At 41.6% G+C, this 17657-nt stretch overlaps 1 protein-coding gene across 1 annotated transcript in view; it reads left to right on the top strand.

Annotated features, from left to right (window-relative positions):
- Positions 1–17657, top strand: part of LOC308124528 (laminin subunit alpha-3-like) — an 80284-nt gene that overhangs the window by 46792 nt on the left and 15835 nt on the right. Inside the window, exons 32-52 of the mRNA XM_080487580.1 lie at positions 236–351; positions 540–751; positions 843–1047; positions 2587–2731; positions 2831–2971; positions 4271–4432; positions 5724–5825; positions 5910–5993; positions 6078–6308; positions 12417–12530; positions 13293–13411; positions 13506–13586; positions 14440–14540; positions 14640–14693; positions 14774–14925; positions 15046–15156; positions 15257–15368; positions 16099–16263; positions 16360–16556; positions 16951–17067; positions 17425–17579. Of these exons, the coding sequence (XP_080343706.1) occupies positions 236–351; positions 540–751; positions 843–1047; positions 2587–2731; positions 2831–2971; positions 4271–4432; positions 5724–5825; positions 5910–5993; positions 6078–6308; positions 12417–12530; positions 13293–13411; positions 13506–13586; positions 14440–14540; positions 14640–14693; positions 14774–14925; positions 15046–15156; positions 15257–15368; positions 16099–16263; positions 16360–16556; positions 16951–17067; positions 17425–17579 (2876 nt within the window). The remainder of the gene's footprint in view (positions 1–235; positions 352–539; positions 752–842; positions 1048–2586; positions 2732–2830; positions 2972–4270; positions 4433–5723; positions 5826–5909; positions 5994–6077; positions 6309–12416; positions 12531–13292; positions 13412–13505; positions 13587–14439; positions 14541–14639; positions 14694–14773; positions 14926–15045; positions 15157–15256; positions 15369–16098; positions 16264–16359; positions 16557–16950; positions 17068–17424; positions 17580–17657) is intronic.

Genomic DNA, 17657 nt, shown 5'->3' with positions numbered 1-17657 from the left:
CAACAACAATGAAGGGACTGTTTTCCACCTGGCAGCCGTACGCGGCTTCATAAAAATAAGCTTTCTGCTCTGTTGTGAAGCAGAGGCCAGGTCGGGCTCTGCAACCATGTTTCTTTCATTTACCTTCCTAAAAAATACCACCGCATCATTAAATCTAAGCTGATGAAAGCTGCAGGTATTTGCTGAGTTTGTGTGTTTTGTGACCTGTTTTGACAAACTGCACCTCTTTTATTAGGATTATATCATGTTGGTTCCTGATGACAGTTACACACCAGAGCTCCTGAAAGAGAAGCCGCTGGACAAATCTGCAGAATTCACACAGCAATGCAGAGGAGAAGGCTTCTATATTCAGTATGTACCCGCCCATGTACTTTTAGGAATTGCTTTGTAGTTGTGATTGTTCTTAACCGTTAAAAATGCCGTTTGTGGTAATATTGTGCTTTAAAAGCCCCAGCCCTTAGATGTTTTAGTAAATGGCGCCTCCCAGTGGTCACAGTGGAGTATAAAACCGCACTGCTCTTGGGTTTGTGTGTTTTCAGTCCCACGGCTTCGTCCCAGTTCTGCCGGGACTCGGCCCGCTCGCTCGTGGCTGCGTACAATGACGGCGCTCTGCCGTGCGACTGCGACTCGTCCGGGTCGACGCGGACCCTCTGTGACCCGGACAGAGGTCAGTGTCCCTGCAGGCAGCACGTCATCGGCCGGAGGTGCACGAAATGCGCCACGGGATACTACGGATTCCCCCACTGCAGGCGTGAGTGGATGAACAGCTCCTCGCCGTCCCGTCCTCCTCGTCCTCCTCTTCATTGATTAACCTGAGTCTTTTCTCCTCTTCCCTCCCGCAGAGTGCGACTGCGGCCGCAGACTCTGCGACGAGGTGACCGGACGCTGCATCTGCCCCCCGCAGACGGTCAAACCAGCCTGTGACGTGTGCCAGAATCAGACTTTCAGCTTCCACCCCTTGCTGGGCTGCGAGAGCTGCGGGTGCTCGCCGAACGGCGTGCTCGCCAACCCCGGGCCTCAGTGTGACCGACTCACGGGACAGTGCAGGCGAGAGGATGCACACACGGTCACTCAGTGCCACAGCGTCTGGTCACTCAGGAGATCACAGAAAAGCTTACATTTAATAGATTCACCCCTTTAAAACCTCTTCAGGGCTTTTTTATTGAGTAAAATCATTTTTAAAAGCGAAAAAATAAGCTAAAACACACTTTTAATAAATTAACTCATCATTTTTTAATCCCCCTTTTTTGATTTATTGACCAATCCCATTTCTCTGGTGTGAAGGTGCAGCCACATTACAGGGGTCAGAGGTCATGTTCAGGGATCCATGGTAGTCATACTGTGGGATTCGAAACTGCAAACGTCTTATTTGCAAAAAATATCTTATTTTGACTTTCTAGATGTATGAATTGCTTTTTTTTCTCCATATTTTAAAGCCATACTTAGGTTTTCTTTTGTTGTTTTGACTAACATTTGTGTGATAAACTGAAGGGCCACAGGCAGTTAGAATTTTAATAATTTCTCAAAACCCATACAAAGTTTCATGACGGCGCAAATTTCCCATTTAAATTGATTCAATGTGGGATTAAAAAGTTGCGCTCAACTTTCAGATCAGTGCTGCTTTTGTAGGATATCGAGGATTATCAAGAAAAATGTAATTCAGACCAAACTAATGGCAAATTCAAGAGGAGAACGATTCAATTACAACGTTCATACTGAGAATAATGAAAGAAAATATAAAGACTAGAATCAGAGTGCAGGGATAGATGGCATCTGAGAGTAAATTCAAACCAGCAGAGCAAATTACAGAAGAAATAAGAAAACATGACAGTATAATTTAGAAGAGAATTACTTTGTAGATCCCTCAGTTTAAATTAAAGGTGTGACTCAGTAAAGTCCTCCAGGGGAACAAAAATGGGAATTGAAGTTTAATAGATGAAATGAATTTTAAATGAAAAATGTAATAATATGTAAGAAAGTCATCAGGCATCGACCAGTTCAGTATGGAGAGGATTTTACTTGTTTTTGTTTTGAAATTCGCTGTGAAACAGTGGAGACAGATTTCACAAACATCTCGTAATACAAGACAAGGGACATTTATTTGTATTGCGGTACAATTCACAGTGCTTTACAAGGAAATAAAGGATAGACGTTATAACTATTAAATAAAACCAGTATTAAGAAATGCATAAGAAGGAGATAAAGTTCCAGTTTTACTAAGATAAAAGTAATAAAATAAGTAGAATCTTTTGTTCAATGGAAAGCCTGAGCAGATGATATTGTTTTAAGGTCTGATTTAAAAGAAATGAGTGTGTCGGGAAGTTTCTTTCACAGATGAGGAGCGTAGGAACTCAAAGCTGCTTCAACTTCTGACTCGATGAGAAAACTTCCTCAGGGGTCTGGATGTTTCATATTCTACTAGTAAATCTGAAATATTTAGGCCGGACAGCGTTGGAAGCTTCGTACAAAGACCTTGCCAAACACAAAATTTTCTTCCTTTCTGTGCTGGGTCATCGCTGCACAGGTGAGTTTTCTGCGTTTGGAGGAGAAGTTGTGCGATTGCTCCTCCTGCTCTTCTCCCCGCAGCTGCAAGCCTCAGGTCGGCGGCCGGCAGTGTGACCGCTGCGCCGCGGGCTTTTACCGCTTCCCCGACTGTTTGCCCTGCAACTGCAACCAGGGGGGAGTCTCCGGCAACGTGTGCGACCCCGACACGGGCCGGTGTCTCTGCAAGGTGAGTGCATATTGACCCCCCCCCCCCCCCCCCCCCCCCCGCCACTCCTCGCCTCCCGCCCCGCCCCTCTGATGAATGTCTCTCTGATTTCGCCGCCAGAGGAATGTCGCTGGCAGCAGGTGCAGTACCTGTCGGGAAGGGTCCTTCTATTTCGACCGCTCCAGCCCCCTCGGCTGTACCAGCTGCTTCTGTTTCGGAGCCACTGACCGGTGTCAGAGCTCCAGCAAGCGCAGGGGGAAGGTGTGTGGGTGTGGGTGTCTGCTTTTTGTACGTGCTGCTGCATGTCTGCGAATGCCTTTGGAAATGTAAACGCCTGTAAGAACTTTCCTCGCCGATCGAAGTTGTTGAGCAGCAACAATTTGATGCACGCCGCTCTGGTTTGGTGTTGATGAGGGAGAAATCCGCCCGAGGGGAGTCACTCTGTCACAGTTGCATGAAGCAGTTTCTGCATGAACACGCCTCGGGGAAATAGTTTCTCTCTTTCATCCACTCTGGGGAAAAAAACAAAACAAAAAAAAACTCCCGCTTGTGTACAAATATGTCAACATGTTGATGGGAAACTTTTAACCTCAAGCATGATAATATCGCCTCTCCTGCAGCTCTTCCAACTTGAACTTACCTTAACATCACAAATGCTCTGAAACGCCTCAGTGCTCATCTTGATACAAGACTTTGTTTTTTTTTTATATTTTTGTGATTACATCTATGATTTCCCTGAAGCTCTCAAAAGCTTCATGCAATATTTTGATTGAAATGTTGAAACTGTTCCTGCTACAACGAACAGAAACACAGAGTTTAGTCTCAGTGACCCAGGAATACAGGCTGGGGTCAAAGGTCACTTTTGCTTTTACTGCCGATGATTGAAGTTTACCTGTATTGTTTCATTTATGGGGAGAAATTAATAATTGAAATCCTAGTGACTAAAAAAAGCTCAAATTAAAACTGTCTGAATGGGTTAGACTGTTTGAAAATGCATGAAAAAAGATAATACATGTAAAATTCGAAAACTGCAAAGAGAAAAATTGGTTTAAAATATCTTGATACTATTGAAACAGCTAAGAATGGCTACAAATGGTAGAACTGCTGAAACGGCTTGAAACACGAAAAACATGTAAATAAGATAAAAATGCTTAAATGATCTAAATGGATAAAACTACAAATAAAATATTATAATATATATATGGCTAAAATGGACTAATGACTAAACTTAACTATATCGGCTGAAATTGCGGATTATTTAAAAAAAGAAAAAAAAAAGTTAAAATCACAAAGAACAGTTAAAAATTACAAAACTGGTAAAGTAGATTCAATATATAAATTGGATAAAATTCTCTAAAAGGCACATTAATCGATAAAAAGGAAATCGTCGAGATTGACCAACACTTTTGGTAACTATAGCAACACCATATATTCCCATTCAAAAGCTGTAACGTCTTTGTTAGAAACGCTTTGAGCAGCTTCGTTCACGTTAACTCGCCATTTCTGCGGAACGCCGACATGAGAACGTGTGATGACGGCGTCGGTTCTCTGCGTGAGCAGTTTGTGCAGATGCGAGGCTGGCGTCTGGAGAGCTCCGAGAACGAGGACGTCCCCTCGGTTCTGAACGCCGCCAGCAACACGGTGGTGGCCGACGTTCAGGAGCTCCCTCCCAACGTCCAGGCCCTGCACTGGGTCGCGCCGGCGTCCTACCTGGGAGACAGGGTGAGTCCCGGGACACAGAGACACAAACACTGAAGCTGATAATGAAACTACGTCCCCAGTAAATCTTTCCCAGTGAAAAAGGTCTTTTGTTCTGTCAATCATTAAGTTTTGTTTGAGTCATTATGGCCTAGTTTAAGGTTGATTAGAGTTCAGTTCAGACACTATGGACTATTTGTTTTGGATGGATTAGGACAAGTTTTGGATCATTATCAGCTTGTTGTTGCTTCAATAACTGGATTTGCTTATTCATGGACAGTTTTAGGACAGTTGTGTGATCATTTTGGACCAGGTTTGGGTTCGTTATTAAGTAGTTCTTGCACAAATTTGGACTAGTTTTGGGTCATCATACAAATACGTTTGGCCCCTTATTTGGTCATTATGGATTAATTTAAGGTCAAATTTGGACTGTTTATGCAGGTCGCTGTAGACTATCATTTATTTATTTATTTATTTAGCTATTATTCATTTTCAGTTTCGGGTGAATATGATCATGGACACATTTGGGCTATTTCTTGGTCATTGTGGACAAGGTTTGGGATGATTTTGAATCAGGTATGGGTTCATTATGTTTGACTAGTTTTGGCGATACTTTTGAACTAAGTCATGAACATGCATGGACTGAGTTTTGTACCATTATAGACCTTTTGTAGCTTAATTAATAACTACTTTTGTCTAATGAACTAGTTTTAGGACAGTTTTGAACTAGTTTTGGGATCATTTTGGACCCGTTTTAGGTTCTAAAGTAGTTGTAGCACATATTTTTGACTAGTTTTGGGTCATTATAGTCACATTTGGGCTAATTCTTGCACTTGGTTTGAAGACAGACTAGTTTTGGAATGATTTTGGATCGAGTATAGGTTTGTTATGGTCCAGGTTTAGGACAGATTTGTACAAATTTCTGCATTATCATGGAGCAGCTTAATCTTCTTTTTTAACTAGTTTTGGGTCAACGTGAACTTGTGTTGAACACATTTGGACTAGTCCTAGGCGGCCATTACATCTTGGTTATTTATCTGTATGTCATTATTTATTGCTTACGAGGTACACTGAGTTAAATGTTTGCAACGCAATTCAATTTTGTTAAAATGTAATAAATAGTAATCAGTGGTACTACAACTACTATATTTTACAATAAATACTCAAAATGATATCCGGATACCATTTCACTGCACTATTTGTGGCTCCTAGTGTGTTTTATAGTTATATATATCATTTTTTTTCATGACCTTATTGGTTTCAACTCCTTCTGATATTCCTGGGGAATGTTTAAACCTTCTTCTCTTTCTCTAAGGTTTCATCTTACGGTGGATTCCTCACCTATCAGGTGAAAACGTTCGGGATTCCCAGTGAAGGAATGACGCTGATCAACAAAAGACCTGATGTTATACTGACTGTATGTAGGGCTGCCAGGCCTCTTCCTTCTCCTTGCCTCTTTCTGAAACACATTTTATTTATTGGTTGTTGTGTTTCTTGGCAGGGCAAGAACATGACTCTGATCCACATGGCTCCGAAGGATCCTCTCCCCGACAGACTGTATCAGGGCCGAGTGCAGCTTGTGGAGGTGAAATAAAAAGTCTTTTACTCACAATTGAAAGCATTTTGTCTTGAGTTTAGTTCAGTTTGTTCATTTCCTCTGTGTTTGTAGGGAAACTGGCGCCACGCCGGCACCAACCGGCCCGTGTCCAGAGAAGAGCTGATGATGGTCCTGGCCGGCCTGGTGGGTCTCAGGGTCCGGGCCCTGTACTTCACTCAGAGCCAGCGGCTCAGCTTGGGGGAAGTGGGCCTGGAGAGGGCCACCAGCTCTGGAACTGGAAGTCCTGGAAACACGGTGGAGGTCTGTTCCTGCCCGCCTCAGTACAACGGAGACTCCTGTGAGGTGAGAGACGACTAAACCGCCACAAAACGCAAATTTCAAAGGTTTAAACGTTACAAATCCATCTTTTGTTCAGTACCTTTTCAGGTATTTACACTTCAAATAATTCAGTGAGAATAAGCCTTTTGTGTGATAATCTGTTAGAATATGCTGGGCAGATTTTGTTGAGACATCACTGCTTTTGGTAGTAAGTCAGTAATTGGCTACTTTAATAAATGAGTTACTTACCTGCAGTTTCTGAACTGTCGGTGCCGGATATAGACATGGACACCCCTGCTGCAGCAGGTAATTGAACCTCCTGATGCTGGATTAGGAAAGTCCACACTGAAGTCAGAGCTGCTATCCTTAATAGCTTGTCTGTGTTGAAAGTCCACTGATGCATCATTTTCTTATTAGTAGAAAAAGGCAGGACACAAATCAATGGAACATTTTATGTCAATCTGTGGAGTTCTGTCGCTCCAGAGAGGAGACGTGGTGGGAGCGCTGACGCATCATGACGTATCAGACTGAAGCATCTGAGGCATGACCACATGAGCATGCACTTCTGAATGTAACACTCATAATGATTATTATGCAAGTTAACAGCTGATCCAGATTTAGGTTTTTTTCACAATTTTCTTTTAAATATAATATGAATAAAAAGTTGTTTTATACAAGAATAATATTTTAACTGCCATCATTAACATTTAAACGGTTTTGGGGATAAATGGTGACGTGGTAATAAACTTTATTGAGACGATAACCTTATTTATAAATGAAAACATTGTCTAATGAATATGTTAGGTGGTTTGTAACTTTTGAAAACTTTCAGCAGTGTAAAACGCGTTTTAGTTCATGTGTTTATAAACTCACCCTGGCAGCATGATTTTGAGGCTAGTTTGAAAGTAATAAGGTCGCTATCTTTCTTGGCAGCATCACCAATTTTTCAACTTGGTTCTCGGTGTTTTGTTTCCGTTACTCGTAAGAAACTTGTAAAATTAAACTCCCAAAAAAACAAACAAAAAATGTTTTCTTTAAACTTTTCACAATTGGCTCGGTGGTTTGGTCGGATTGGATCCTCTTGCGGCCCGTTTTTCGCCCACGGGCTTTATGTTTGACACGCCTGGTGTAGCCCCAATTTGAGCAACTAGTAAAGTAACTTTTGCAGAAGTGACGTGTGTTTGAGTCGGTTGGACAGACCTCAGTGACCCCTGCGTGAAGACAACGTTTCCACTGGAGGAGGGATCTGCAGTCTGTGTTGTGAGAACAGATGAGTGAAAGGGTGAAGAGATCAGGAACATTTTGTCAGGTTGGAATAGCGGCGGGGATAATGGATTGGACAGGGTGTGGCAGAGAGAGAGAGAGAAAAAAAGCGTGCTGTCATCTTTGACGAGCTGTTACACCACCTCATATTTTCGGGGTGTCCAGACACGCCTGATCCAGGAACCACACCCTTTTCCAAAGGGAAGAAAAAAAAAATGGATCAGCTGAGGTGGAATCCACTGGAAAACACCATCCTGAGCAGAGAGCTGAGGGGGGGGGGATGTGCGGCACAATCATGCAGACATAATAGTAGTGATTATGCAGCTATCATCACTGGCACGGCTACAGCTCGCGGAAACGTGGTACAAACAGCCGAGATGTAGCCCCTAAAGCTCCGCTTGAATGCTGCTTTAATCCAGCGTTTGATGTGATGTTTGCACCTCTCCAGTCTGATTTGTACTTGCATAGGAAAATTAAAAACAAAGCACCATGGATCAGAGAGGAGTAATCAGTTATTAGACAGTGTAACATCAACAGAGTTCTCCATGTTTGTGCTGGTGTTGTTTCCATGGACCTGGTTGCCTCCCTGCGTGAGGGTGTGTGTGTGTGTTTAAAGGAAGTCCATTATACGTGCCCAGCGGTGGTATGACAAGACGCCGCGCCCCGACTCACAAGGTGTGGCAGGTGGTAACTCGATGTTACTCATAAACCTGCGTGCGCTCGCTTGACTCGGCCTCCGGCGTGAGTGTGCGAGCGCGGCGGACACACCCGGCTGTGTCTGCTGATTCAGCTGTGAGTTCCTCCGCTGTGTCGTCTGAGGATGTCTGACTTTCCACCCAGTCACAAAGCTTTACACAAACACGGACACGCACACAAACACCTACACACACACACACAATATTTCTAGCACACGAACGCACCCTAAATTCAAAGTTCAGCCTTGAGTTTTGTCCATACTGTGAATTGAAAACACACTGGTCCATGGTCTTGTTTTTACAATAAAATAGAAATGCTTTACTAATCCCCGGGAAAACTTCTTAATACTGTTTGTCTACTTAAAATATCTCTGAAAAATCTAACACAGTATATACGCATATGCCGAGACAATTAAATAATTATGCTTTGAGGGGACGTTACATATACTCCAATCATTTTAAGGAATTACACTCTAAACTCAAAATTAATTCTTACAGGACCTTAATTGTGATGCTTAATAAGCAATGAGTCCCCATCAGTCCATATGAACAAAGACACACTCACTCACGCCCTCTGTGATTTCATGCCCTCAGGGTACATTACAGTACATTACGTGTACTTAACTGAATGGAATTTTACATTAGATTGTCTTCATTTCCTAAAAGCTCACTTCATGTGTTTATTGTGCAGTTATGGTTAACGCCCTCGGAGGTGTGTTCAAACCTTGAACCTGGCTGGTTTGAGCTCCATTCGGTTGACAGATCCCCTCAATGTGAATGTGATTCTTTAGATAGATCTGTATTTAGATCAGTAATAAATGCACATCTACATACACACAGACACACTCCTTGACCTTATCGTGACCATAAAAGTCAACCTCAAAACTAAATAATTGTACATTTTGGAGGGACCCTAAAATGTGTCAATGGTCAATGAGTCCCCATCAGTGTAGAAGAACAAGGACACATACACACACTCACAATCATGTTTCCATGCCTTCAGGGGATTTTACATCGTCTCCTGTTTGTCTGCCTCACCCTGACTTGACTCTAAACTCAGTCATAACTACCTATAACCTTAACTTTAAACTCGGTCTGACCCTAAAACTGCAAGTGATTGTTGTCCTCATGTTGAGCCATGTCCTCCTGACGTGAGTGTGTGATCTGTCCTTTAAGTGCACAAACACTTTGCTTTGACTTCAATTCGTTTGTTGGTGGAGTGTTTTTTAAAATTAACCCTAAAGAAACATTTCATTGTGTGTTTTTGGGAAACACTGGTTGAAATTTCTCACAATATTGGACAGTGTAAAAAAAGATCTTAGAAATAGAAGATGACGATTGTCTGAATATTAGACTCTATCATGTTTTTCAATCCCTCATCACTCATGCAGAATATTGAACAACAGTTAATGGGCCAAACTCGGCCATGTTGTTCGTCTCACAAATGCATGTGTCCCACAATGCAGTGTGGCAGCCTTATGTAAGATAGAAGAGCTTTTCAACAATATGTGATTTCTCACCCAGCAACACCCAGAAAATAATATTAAACAAAACACAGGTTGCTTTTTTATTTTTCAATTTTATGAAAACACTTTTCTTCAAATGACTTCAATTGGATAATATTCAGTTTCTTGGCATCTCAGTGAAGGCAATGTGGAAAACTAGTGAAGTTGATTTGCATTAAAATAGTTTGAGGCATTTTGATATCGGTGTACTCAAGTGTCATTATTTATGTACAGGGAATCATTTGACATATTTTCTAGTATCTAAGCCAAAAAAAGGACTTTTTTAAAGCTCGCTGTGCTTGAACACAGCTGTTAAATAGCTTCAGTTAATGTCCATAATGCAGAAAAGCGTGATGTATGGATATACGGATTTTGTAATAACTTTGTCTCGTAGAAGATAGGAAGGTGCCAAATCTCTAAAATGTTTTGATGTTTTTAAAAACCCAGCCACTTTTCCAAAACGTCCTCTTTCATTTAGCCTGTTGATGCAGTGATTTTCCTCGTGCACGCGCCCACATTTCAGTGCTGAAATATTTCTGTGTTTGTGTAAGAAGGAACAGGAGAGGAAGCATGTAAACACCTGCATGTGTGTGCTTGTGAGCCTGAACACACTCATGCTGATCTGTGAGATTGACTCAGGTAGTCGGGGCGTGTCCTCTGAGTGAGTGTGTGAGTGTGTGTGTTTAAGAGGCCGGGGCGAGGCGGAGGCGAGCGTTATTTCACACAGACCAAACATTAGGAATGTCAGATATGAACACACTCCGGCGGATCAGACGGGTCCTGGTCCAGACCCTGATTCTTGGGACTTTGATTGGACTCAGCTTGGCTGGACACAGACACGAGGACCGGGCGCTGCGACACCGACACCCTCGGCACCACGACAGGCGCACCCAGAGGATAGAGTACCCTTTACCCAACGACCAGGGAGCGCAGCGGGTGGAGTACCCTTTACCCAACGACCAGGGAGCGCAGCGGGTGGAGTACCCTTTACTCAGCGACCAGGGAGCCCAGCGGGTGGAGTACCCTTTACCCAGCGACCAGGGAGGCCAGCGGGTGGAGTACCCTTTACCCGGGGACCAGGGAGGCCAGCGGGTGGAGTACCCTTTACCCGGGGACCAGGGAGACCAGCAGGAGGAGTCCCCATCGCTAATTGACCGAGGCACCCAGTGGCTGCGGAACAACTTGTGGTTTAACAGAGGAAGCCCTGTTCAAATCCCTTCAATTAATGGCACTGCTGCCAATGCTCAGATTCAGGTAACACTTTAAAAAAAAAAAAAAAAAGCCAACACAGGAAGGCATGAGGGATGTTTTATCTTCGCCGAACAAAGGGCGTGCTGCGGCGTTAATGGTTAATGAGGATAAATTCAGCTTTATTTGCTGGGCAAAGTCTGAGAAAAATCAGAGGGAAATTATTGGCAGGAAGTTTTCATCCTCCTCTGTGAGAGGTGAAGAAATCTTCAGTATTGTGCCGATAACGCGGCAAAATAAAGAAGACAACGTGAGAACTCCAGGAATCATATGGACAATTTCATAATATGTAAAATAACATGATCCTAACTCTATATTAATGCACGTTTTCACTGGAAATTATTCAGATTTATAGTTATACTTACAATGTGAACAAAATACCCAGTATTGGAGCATAAAATCATGTCAAATTAAAATAAGATTTATAATATTAGATTAATTGTAAACACGTGTTTCTCATTCCCTTGCATTGCTATAGTTTTAAAAAAGTTATGTTCGAAGTCCTAAAAAAGTACAATATATAAGAATATGAATGGATAAAAACAATCAGACATGTCAAACTATAAAACAAACATTTTGCGCTACGAGCATGTCAGTAAAGGAATGTCACACTCTCCCTCTGTATAAGAGTTATGTGACTTTAATACATGTTTTCACCATTAATCTTATTTATTGTATATTTATTGAAACCTTGCATACATTTAAAAGTTCCCCAGTCAGAGGATGGTGCGTATGAACTGAAAACTATTCAGAGAAATGATTAAAATCATACAAACTGTTTACAGATTTTGGTCCTCACAATGTAGTTAAACACGCACGCACATACACACACATCATAGCTTGACACCATATAAGGACGTTACTTTGCCGTACAGTCGAAATCGTATTAGTATGAAAACAACAAAGCTTAGATACACACACTGGCGTGTTTTTAAGAGTTTAGTGGAATTTCCTTAGACTAACATTCATTTCCAGCAGATTTACTCTCAGTTCAACCACAGTAGCTCCTTTTGTATCCCCTCAGGATAATCTCACCCTAACCTGAGTCTCAGTGGGAGATAATCTGTCAACATGTACTCTGACGAAGCTCCTTGTTTTTTGTGCTTAAACAGAATCAAATCATCCGGGACGTGACGTCGCAGTCCTGCTGATCAAACAGCCTCACATTGCATTCAGTTCTACATCTTTATGATTCTCTGACTCCTGACAGACACATGACTGTGTTTTGTGACGTTTTAGACATAATAAAAAGTTAAAAAAAAACAAAAAAAACATAGGGAACTCCATGATGAGTGGAAAAGTGACATCAGACCACAAACACCGTCTGCAACAGTGAATCTGCACCTGAAGCTTCCTAAACGCGGTTTTGTAGTGGAAGTAAGAGATTAGTTGAATATTGCGATGTGTCTTTACCTCCTCAGAGATGCGCTCCTGGTTACTACAGAGAGTCTAGCGGGGCCTTCCTGGGCCGCTGTGTGGAATGTCAATGCAACGGACTGGCGGACGAGTGCGAGGACCGGACGGGGAAGTGCCTGGTAAGAGACATGTCCCGCCTCACTGGAAAGGATTTCACACTCATAGGAAGAGAACACTCTGCCGCAAGCTGCCATTCCATCAGTGACCATTTATATCTGCATATGTCTTTATACATACGTCTATGTGTGAGAGCAAGTTGTAAAACAACGTTTTGAAGATAACGCGCTTCCTTTACTTCCTGCAGATAAGTCCAACAGTTTACTTACAATTTTATTTAACTTTATTTTAGTGTTTTGTTGATCATAATTATTTGAGTGTATACATCCAAGTTGTTCAACAGTATCTACTGTACTATACACTATGAACGTAGCCTGAAAAAATCTGAACATACACAGGATATGATTTTCAAACTGTATTATCTTTCTATTTTAACAGGTTTTTATGCATGCTATTTTCTATGTAAATGACAATTATACATACTGACAGTTAAGTTCTTAAGTGAGTAAATTAATTAAGTAAACAAAACAAAACATGACAAAAAATGATCATAAAATCCAGACAAAACCTCAGTAAAGACATAAAAAAGCAGTCAAAGTATTATTTAACTTATTTGATAAAACAGAGATCATGTATATTTTCCACATTCTTGATCAGAGTGAATCTTGGGAATAAAAACTGTTCTATCAAACCTGCGTCAGTCCTCCTGCAGCCCGTGTGTGTGAAAAAAGAGGGGAAAAAGGGGGAAAAGGAAAAGAATAAAACATTATCACCTCCCGAAGTGTGTGTCCTCAGTGTGATCAAAGACATGTTGTCTCTATCAGGACTGCCAGTTCAACACGGCTGGAAACCAATGTGAGCGCTGCAAAGATGGTTACTACGGGAGCGCGGCTCGGAGGACGTGCAGAGTGTGCCCGTGTCCGTTCACCACGCCCACAAACAGGTTGGTTAAAAAAAGAACTAGAAATCAAACACAAAGTGGTGTCAGAATGACCTTCCTGCAGCATTGACATGAGATGTTTTTGTCTTCATTGCAGCTTTGCAGTCGGCTGCATGGACGTGTTTGGAGACGTCCAGTGTGTCTGCAGAGCTGGCTACACTGGTCAACGATGTGAGAAGTGAGTTTCTTAGAGTGCTGAGAATTCACTATTTACACACTTTGTTAGAGTCTAAAGTCGATCCCTTTTTCAACTATCTGAAATATAGTTGAAATTATTGTTGTTTTTATTATAGTTTTTAGTGATAATGTTAATAATGATAATAGTTATAGAATACAATGATTATCATCATTAGTAATAATAAATATAATATATGTTATTATTGTTATTGGGAGTTGTCATTAGATGTAGTGAAGGTAGTATTCCCTAATTCATATAGTTCTTAATTTATTTTAATATTTTATTTATTTATTTGTTTGTTTAATGTATTGTCTCAAAGGCAAGACAATGTTGGAATATTTGTGGAAGATTTTAGTAAAGACATATAAAAAATTTCAACACAAACTACGCCACCACATGGCCAAAAGTAAGCTTTTTAAAAGAGTAAATATTTCTGCTCATATATTTTGCCACTGAGACGTAAAAGAGCTATTCTGATGTGTGTTGTAGCCACTTCTTTGTAGTCTTTCTTCCTTATGTATTCAGTTTACTAAACAATGTTTTTACTTATCCTGGTTTGTACACGTACCTTTGAATAGTCGGATGATAAATTAATTCAAATACTGAGTATGGCCACCAGGAGTCACTACTGCAAAACTTAAACTAGTACTTCTGAACAAAAGATGCAATATCATGGTTATATCGAGAAACAAAAATGTGTGGAATCACTCGTAAAAGATTCTGAACAAACAGTGCCACCATGTGGGCAGTCAAAACAAAAAAGGCCTCGTCTTCAAGCAGCGATATCACACTCATTAAAAACACACACACTCATAAATCAAGTGTTGATTTTCTTTGAATGTCTCTGTTTTAGCTGTGCTCGTGGTTTTTACGGCGACCCCCTCACTCCAGGAGGGAGCTGCAAGCCCTGTAACTGTTTCGGCAACGGCAACAACTGTGATCCCAAGACTGGAGGTAAGATTGTCAAATACTCTTCTGGAGAAAACGTCTTCACTCATAATTTGATTATTTTATTCACATTATTTTTCTCTCTCTCTCTTTTTTTTCCTCCAGTTTGTAAGAGCACGCTGGAGCCGGGAGACACAAACATAGATGATACCTGCAAAGGTGAGTCAACCACCAAAGTGAGACTTTTAAAGTGTGACATGCTTTAGAGGAAAAAAGATTTAACCTGCTTTGTGTTGCAGAGTGTGACAACTGTGCCCAGACGTTGCTGATAGACCTGGAGAAGCTGGACAATGAGCTGCGAAGGATCAAGACTCAGCTGGACAATGCAACTGCCAGCGCCTCGTCTCAGGAGAGGCTGAAGAAGCTGGAGAAGGCCGTGCAGGACACCAAGGTAACATGTCTCCACCCTGCATTGTGAGTCTGAGGCTCAGAAATGCCCCTGAGGAGGAGCCAAAGCTACTAAAAAGGCTCCAGTTTACTCCATACATTCTTGTTTCTCTTACTTTTGTAGACCCTTGTCAACAAATACAGCTCCGCCGTAAACAACCAAAAATCCAAGGTCAATCAGATTGAGGAGGACATGAACACGCTGGAGGACGACGTCAACGACGTTAAGAACAAGGTAGAAGCACCGACACGTTTCATCATGTCGACGTTTCAGCGAGAAATCAGAAAATGAGTTTAAATCTGCAGCGTTGGAATGTGGCTTATATTTTTTTTAGGCGGACAAGAAGGCGGCCGACGCTGACAAAGCTGTGGCAGACGTCCAAAAAACTCACGACAGAGCCAAAGATTTGGATTCGGAGATTCAGAACATGCTCAAGAAAATCCAAGGTAGAGGGAAACTTCATGTCTCCAGGACATTTTATGATCAAGTGAACATGGCAAGATTGAGTGTTTCTATTTGATCTTGTTATTTCCAGCTCAGCAAGGTTTAAGTACACTAGATAAAGTACTCTTACCATTGAAACGCACTCAAACTGCAGTGTTTGATCTCTTCCATTAGAGCACAGTACAATCATTTTATTGTTTACTTCTCTCCACCAGATCATTTATCCTCATTGTACATATAGTACAAATTTCTTTGGGAAAGCACTTTCTTTTATATGCTTAATAGTATGTGTGTGAGTATCTGCACAAAACCAATAATACATAAAATCTGTTGCTGTTAATCTTTTATTGATCCCTGTAATGATGCAACACAAAAATAGTAGGAATAATTCATGTTTTCAATTTTTAAATAAAAACACTGTGGCGTTGTAATGACAGGGTCCATTTACTTGATTTTACTTTTAATACATTGAAAATAATTCACATTTTCATTAATTAAAGCATTGTAACATTATAATACAAACCTGTTCTTCCAGGGATTAAAATCTAATTAAAAAACTAATTTGTCCAATAATTAGGTCAAAAAAGTTGCATTAAAGTAGAAAATTCTAATGTTACAGCTCAAACATTAGTATTCCGAGTGCAACTTATAAAAAATTTTGTATTTGTTCAGTGTTTTTCAAAGTTTTAAAAATTTCGCAGGTTAATATTATGTCTTTTTCTTCATTTGAAGCTCTGCTGGACCAGCTGAAGAATGAAGGCAACAGAGGTGATACTCCAAATGTAAACTTGGCCAAGCTGCTGGAGGATGCAAAGAAAATGGTGGATGAGATGCAGCAGAAGGACTTCACCCCTCAGAAGACGGCCGCGGAGAAAGAGTTGGACGAAGCCAAGAAACGTACGTCGAAACTTTTGTGAAACCTGTCGGGAATGCTTCACCTGGAGCAACTGATTCAGTAAATGATCGACTCGAATGTCTGCTCTCGTCCTCCAGTGCTGGACAACATCAAGACGGACATCACGAATCAGGCAGATCAGAACGAGGCCAGAGCCGAGAAGATCCGCAACCTCCTGAAGGATTACGACTCCAAGCTGAAGGACCTGGATAAAGCTCTGAAGGACGCATCGGACTTTGTGAAGAAAGCCAACACCCAGAACGGCCTGAACGGTCAGACTCTGGGTGATCTGCAGGTAACAATTAACAATAGCTTCATTTTTGATAAAAATGCTTGTCAAGTGAAGTGGTACCTTTTTGAAAAATAACATGAAAGAACGAAATATGAAAAAGCACCATTGAATGAAAGTCTATAAAAGTGCTTCTGAGGAATTTCCCTGGGTACTGCGTGAGAACACTTGCTGCTGTAATGGTGTTTGTGAGGATTAATGATTTGTTTCTTAAAGGTACGATATTTAGTGTTAAGCTGATACAGTCCGGTGTCATCGGCATACGGTGGTAACTTGTATTATGATGGTTAAAAATCAACTTCACAAAACAATTTAAAGTAAAAATTACAACAACAAAAAAAAGTAAAACGGTAGCCGAGACCAAACATTAAGGAGAATCTCGTTCATTTCCTCCCAACAGAAACGCATCGATGACATGACAAAGGAGCGAAAGACGGTGCAGGACCAGATGAAGTTGGCCGAGGGCGAGCTAAAGAAAACTGAAGATTTGGTGAAAAGGCTCAAAGACGGTAAAACGGTACGGAAAAATTTAACCAATCTGCTTCTTTCCAGCCTCACACGTTTTCACATGTTTTCTGAGTTACCCAATTACATATCTTATCTTCCCCTGATTGTCAATGAGCCAAAACTTTTGAAAAGCCTCCAGCTTTCAGGTTCAAACACGCCGTTTCTCTCAGATTACAATCAGTGTGAGTGAAGCCGCTGGCTCTCCTGTCTCTCCTGTCTCTCCTGTCTCTCCTGCTCTCCTGTTCTCCTGCTCTCCTGTCACTCCTGTCTCTCCTGCTCTCCTGTCTCTCCTGTCTCTCCTGCTCTCCTGTCTCACCTGCTCCCCTGTCTCTCCTGCTCTCCTCTCACCTGCCGGTTTCCTCTGCAGGAGTACGAGGAGCTGGCGGCACAGCTGGACGGCGCCAAGACCGACCTGACCAAGAAGGTAAATGCTGTTACCAAGGCGGCTGCCAAGAAGGACATCGTGGAGGCCGCCGAAGACCACGCCAAGAACCTGGAGAAGCTCGCCAAGGAACTTGAGAAGTATGTTCTCAACTGATGCTGAGGAATTTATTTATTTAGTTTTTTAATCAAGATTCCTTCTTTACTTCAGTTTAATTA

This window comes from Lipophrys pholis (assembly GCF_963383615.2).
Source record: "Lipophrys pholis genome assembly, chromosome: 1".
NCBI lineage: Eukaryota > Metazoa > Chordata > Actinopteri > Blenniiformes > Blenniidae > Lipophrys > Lipophrys pholis.
The sequence above is the reverse complement of the archived record's forward strand: the minus strand, read 5'-3'. Positions and strand labels throughout refer to the sequence as shown.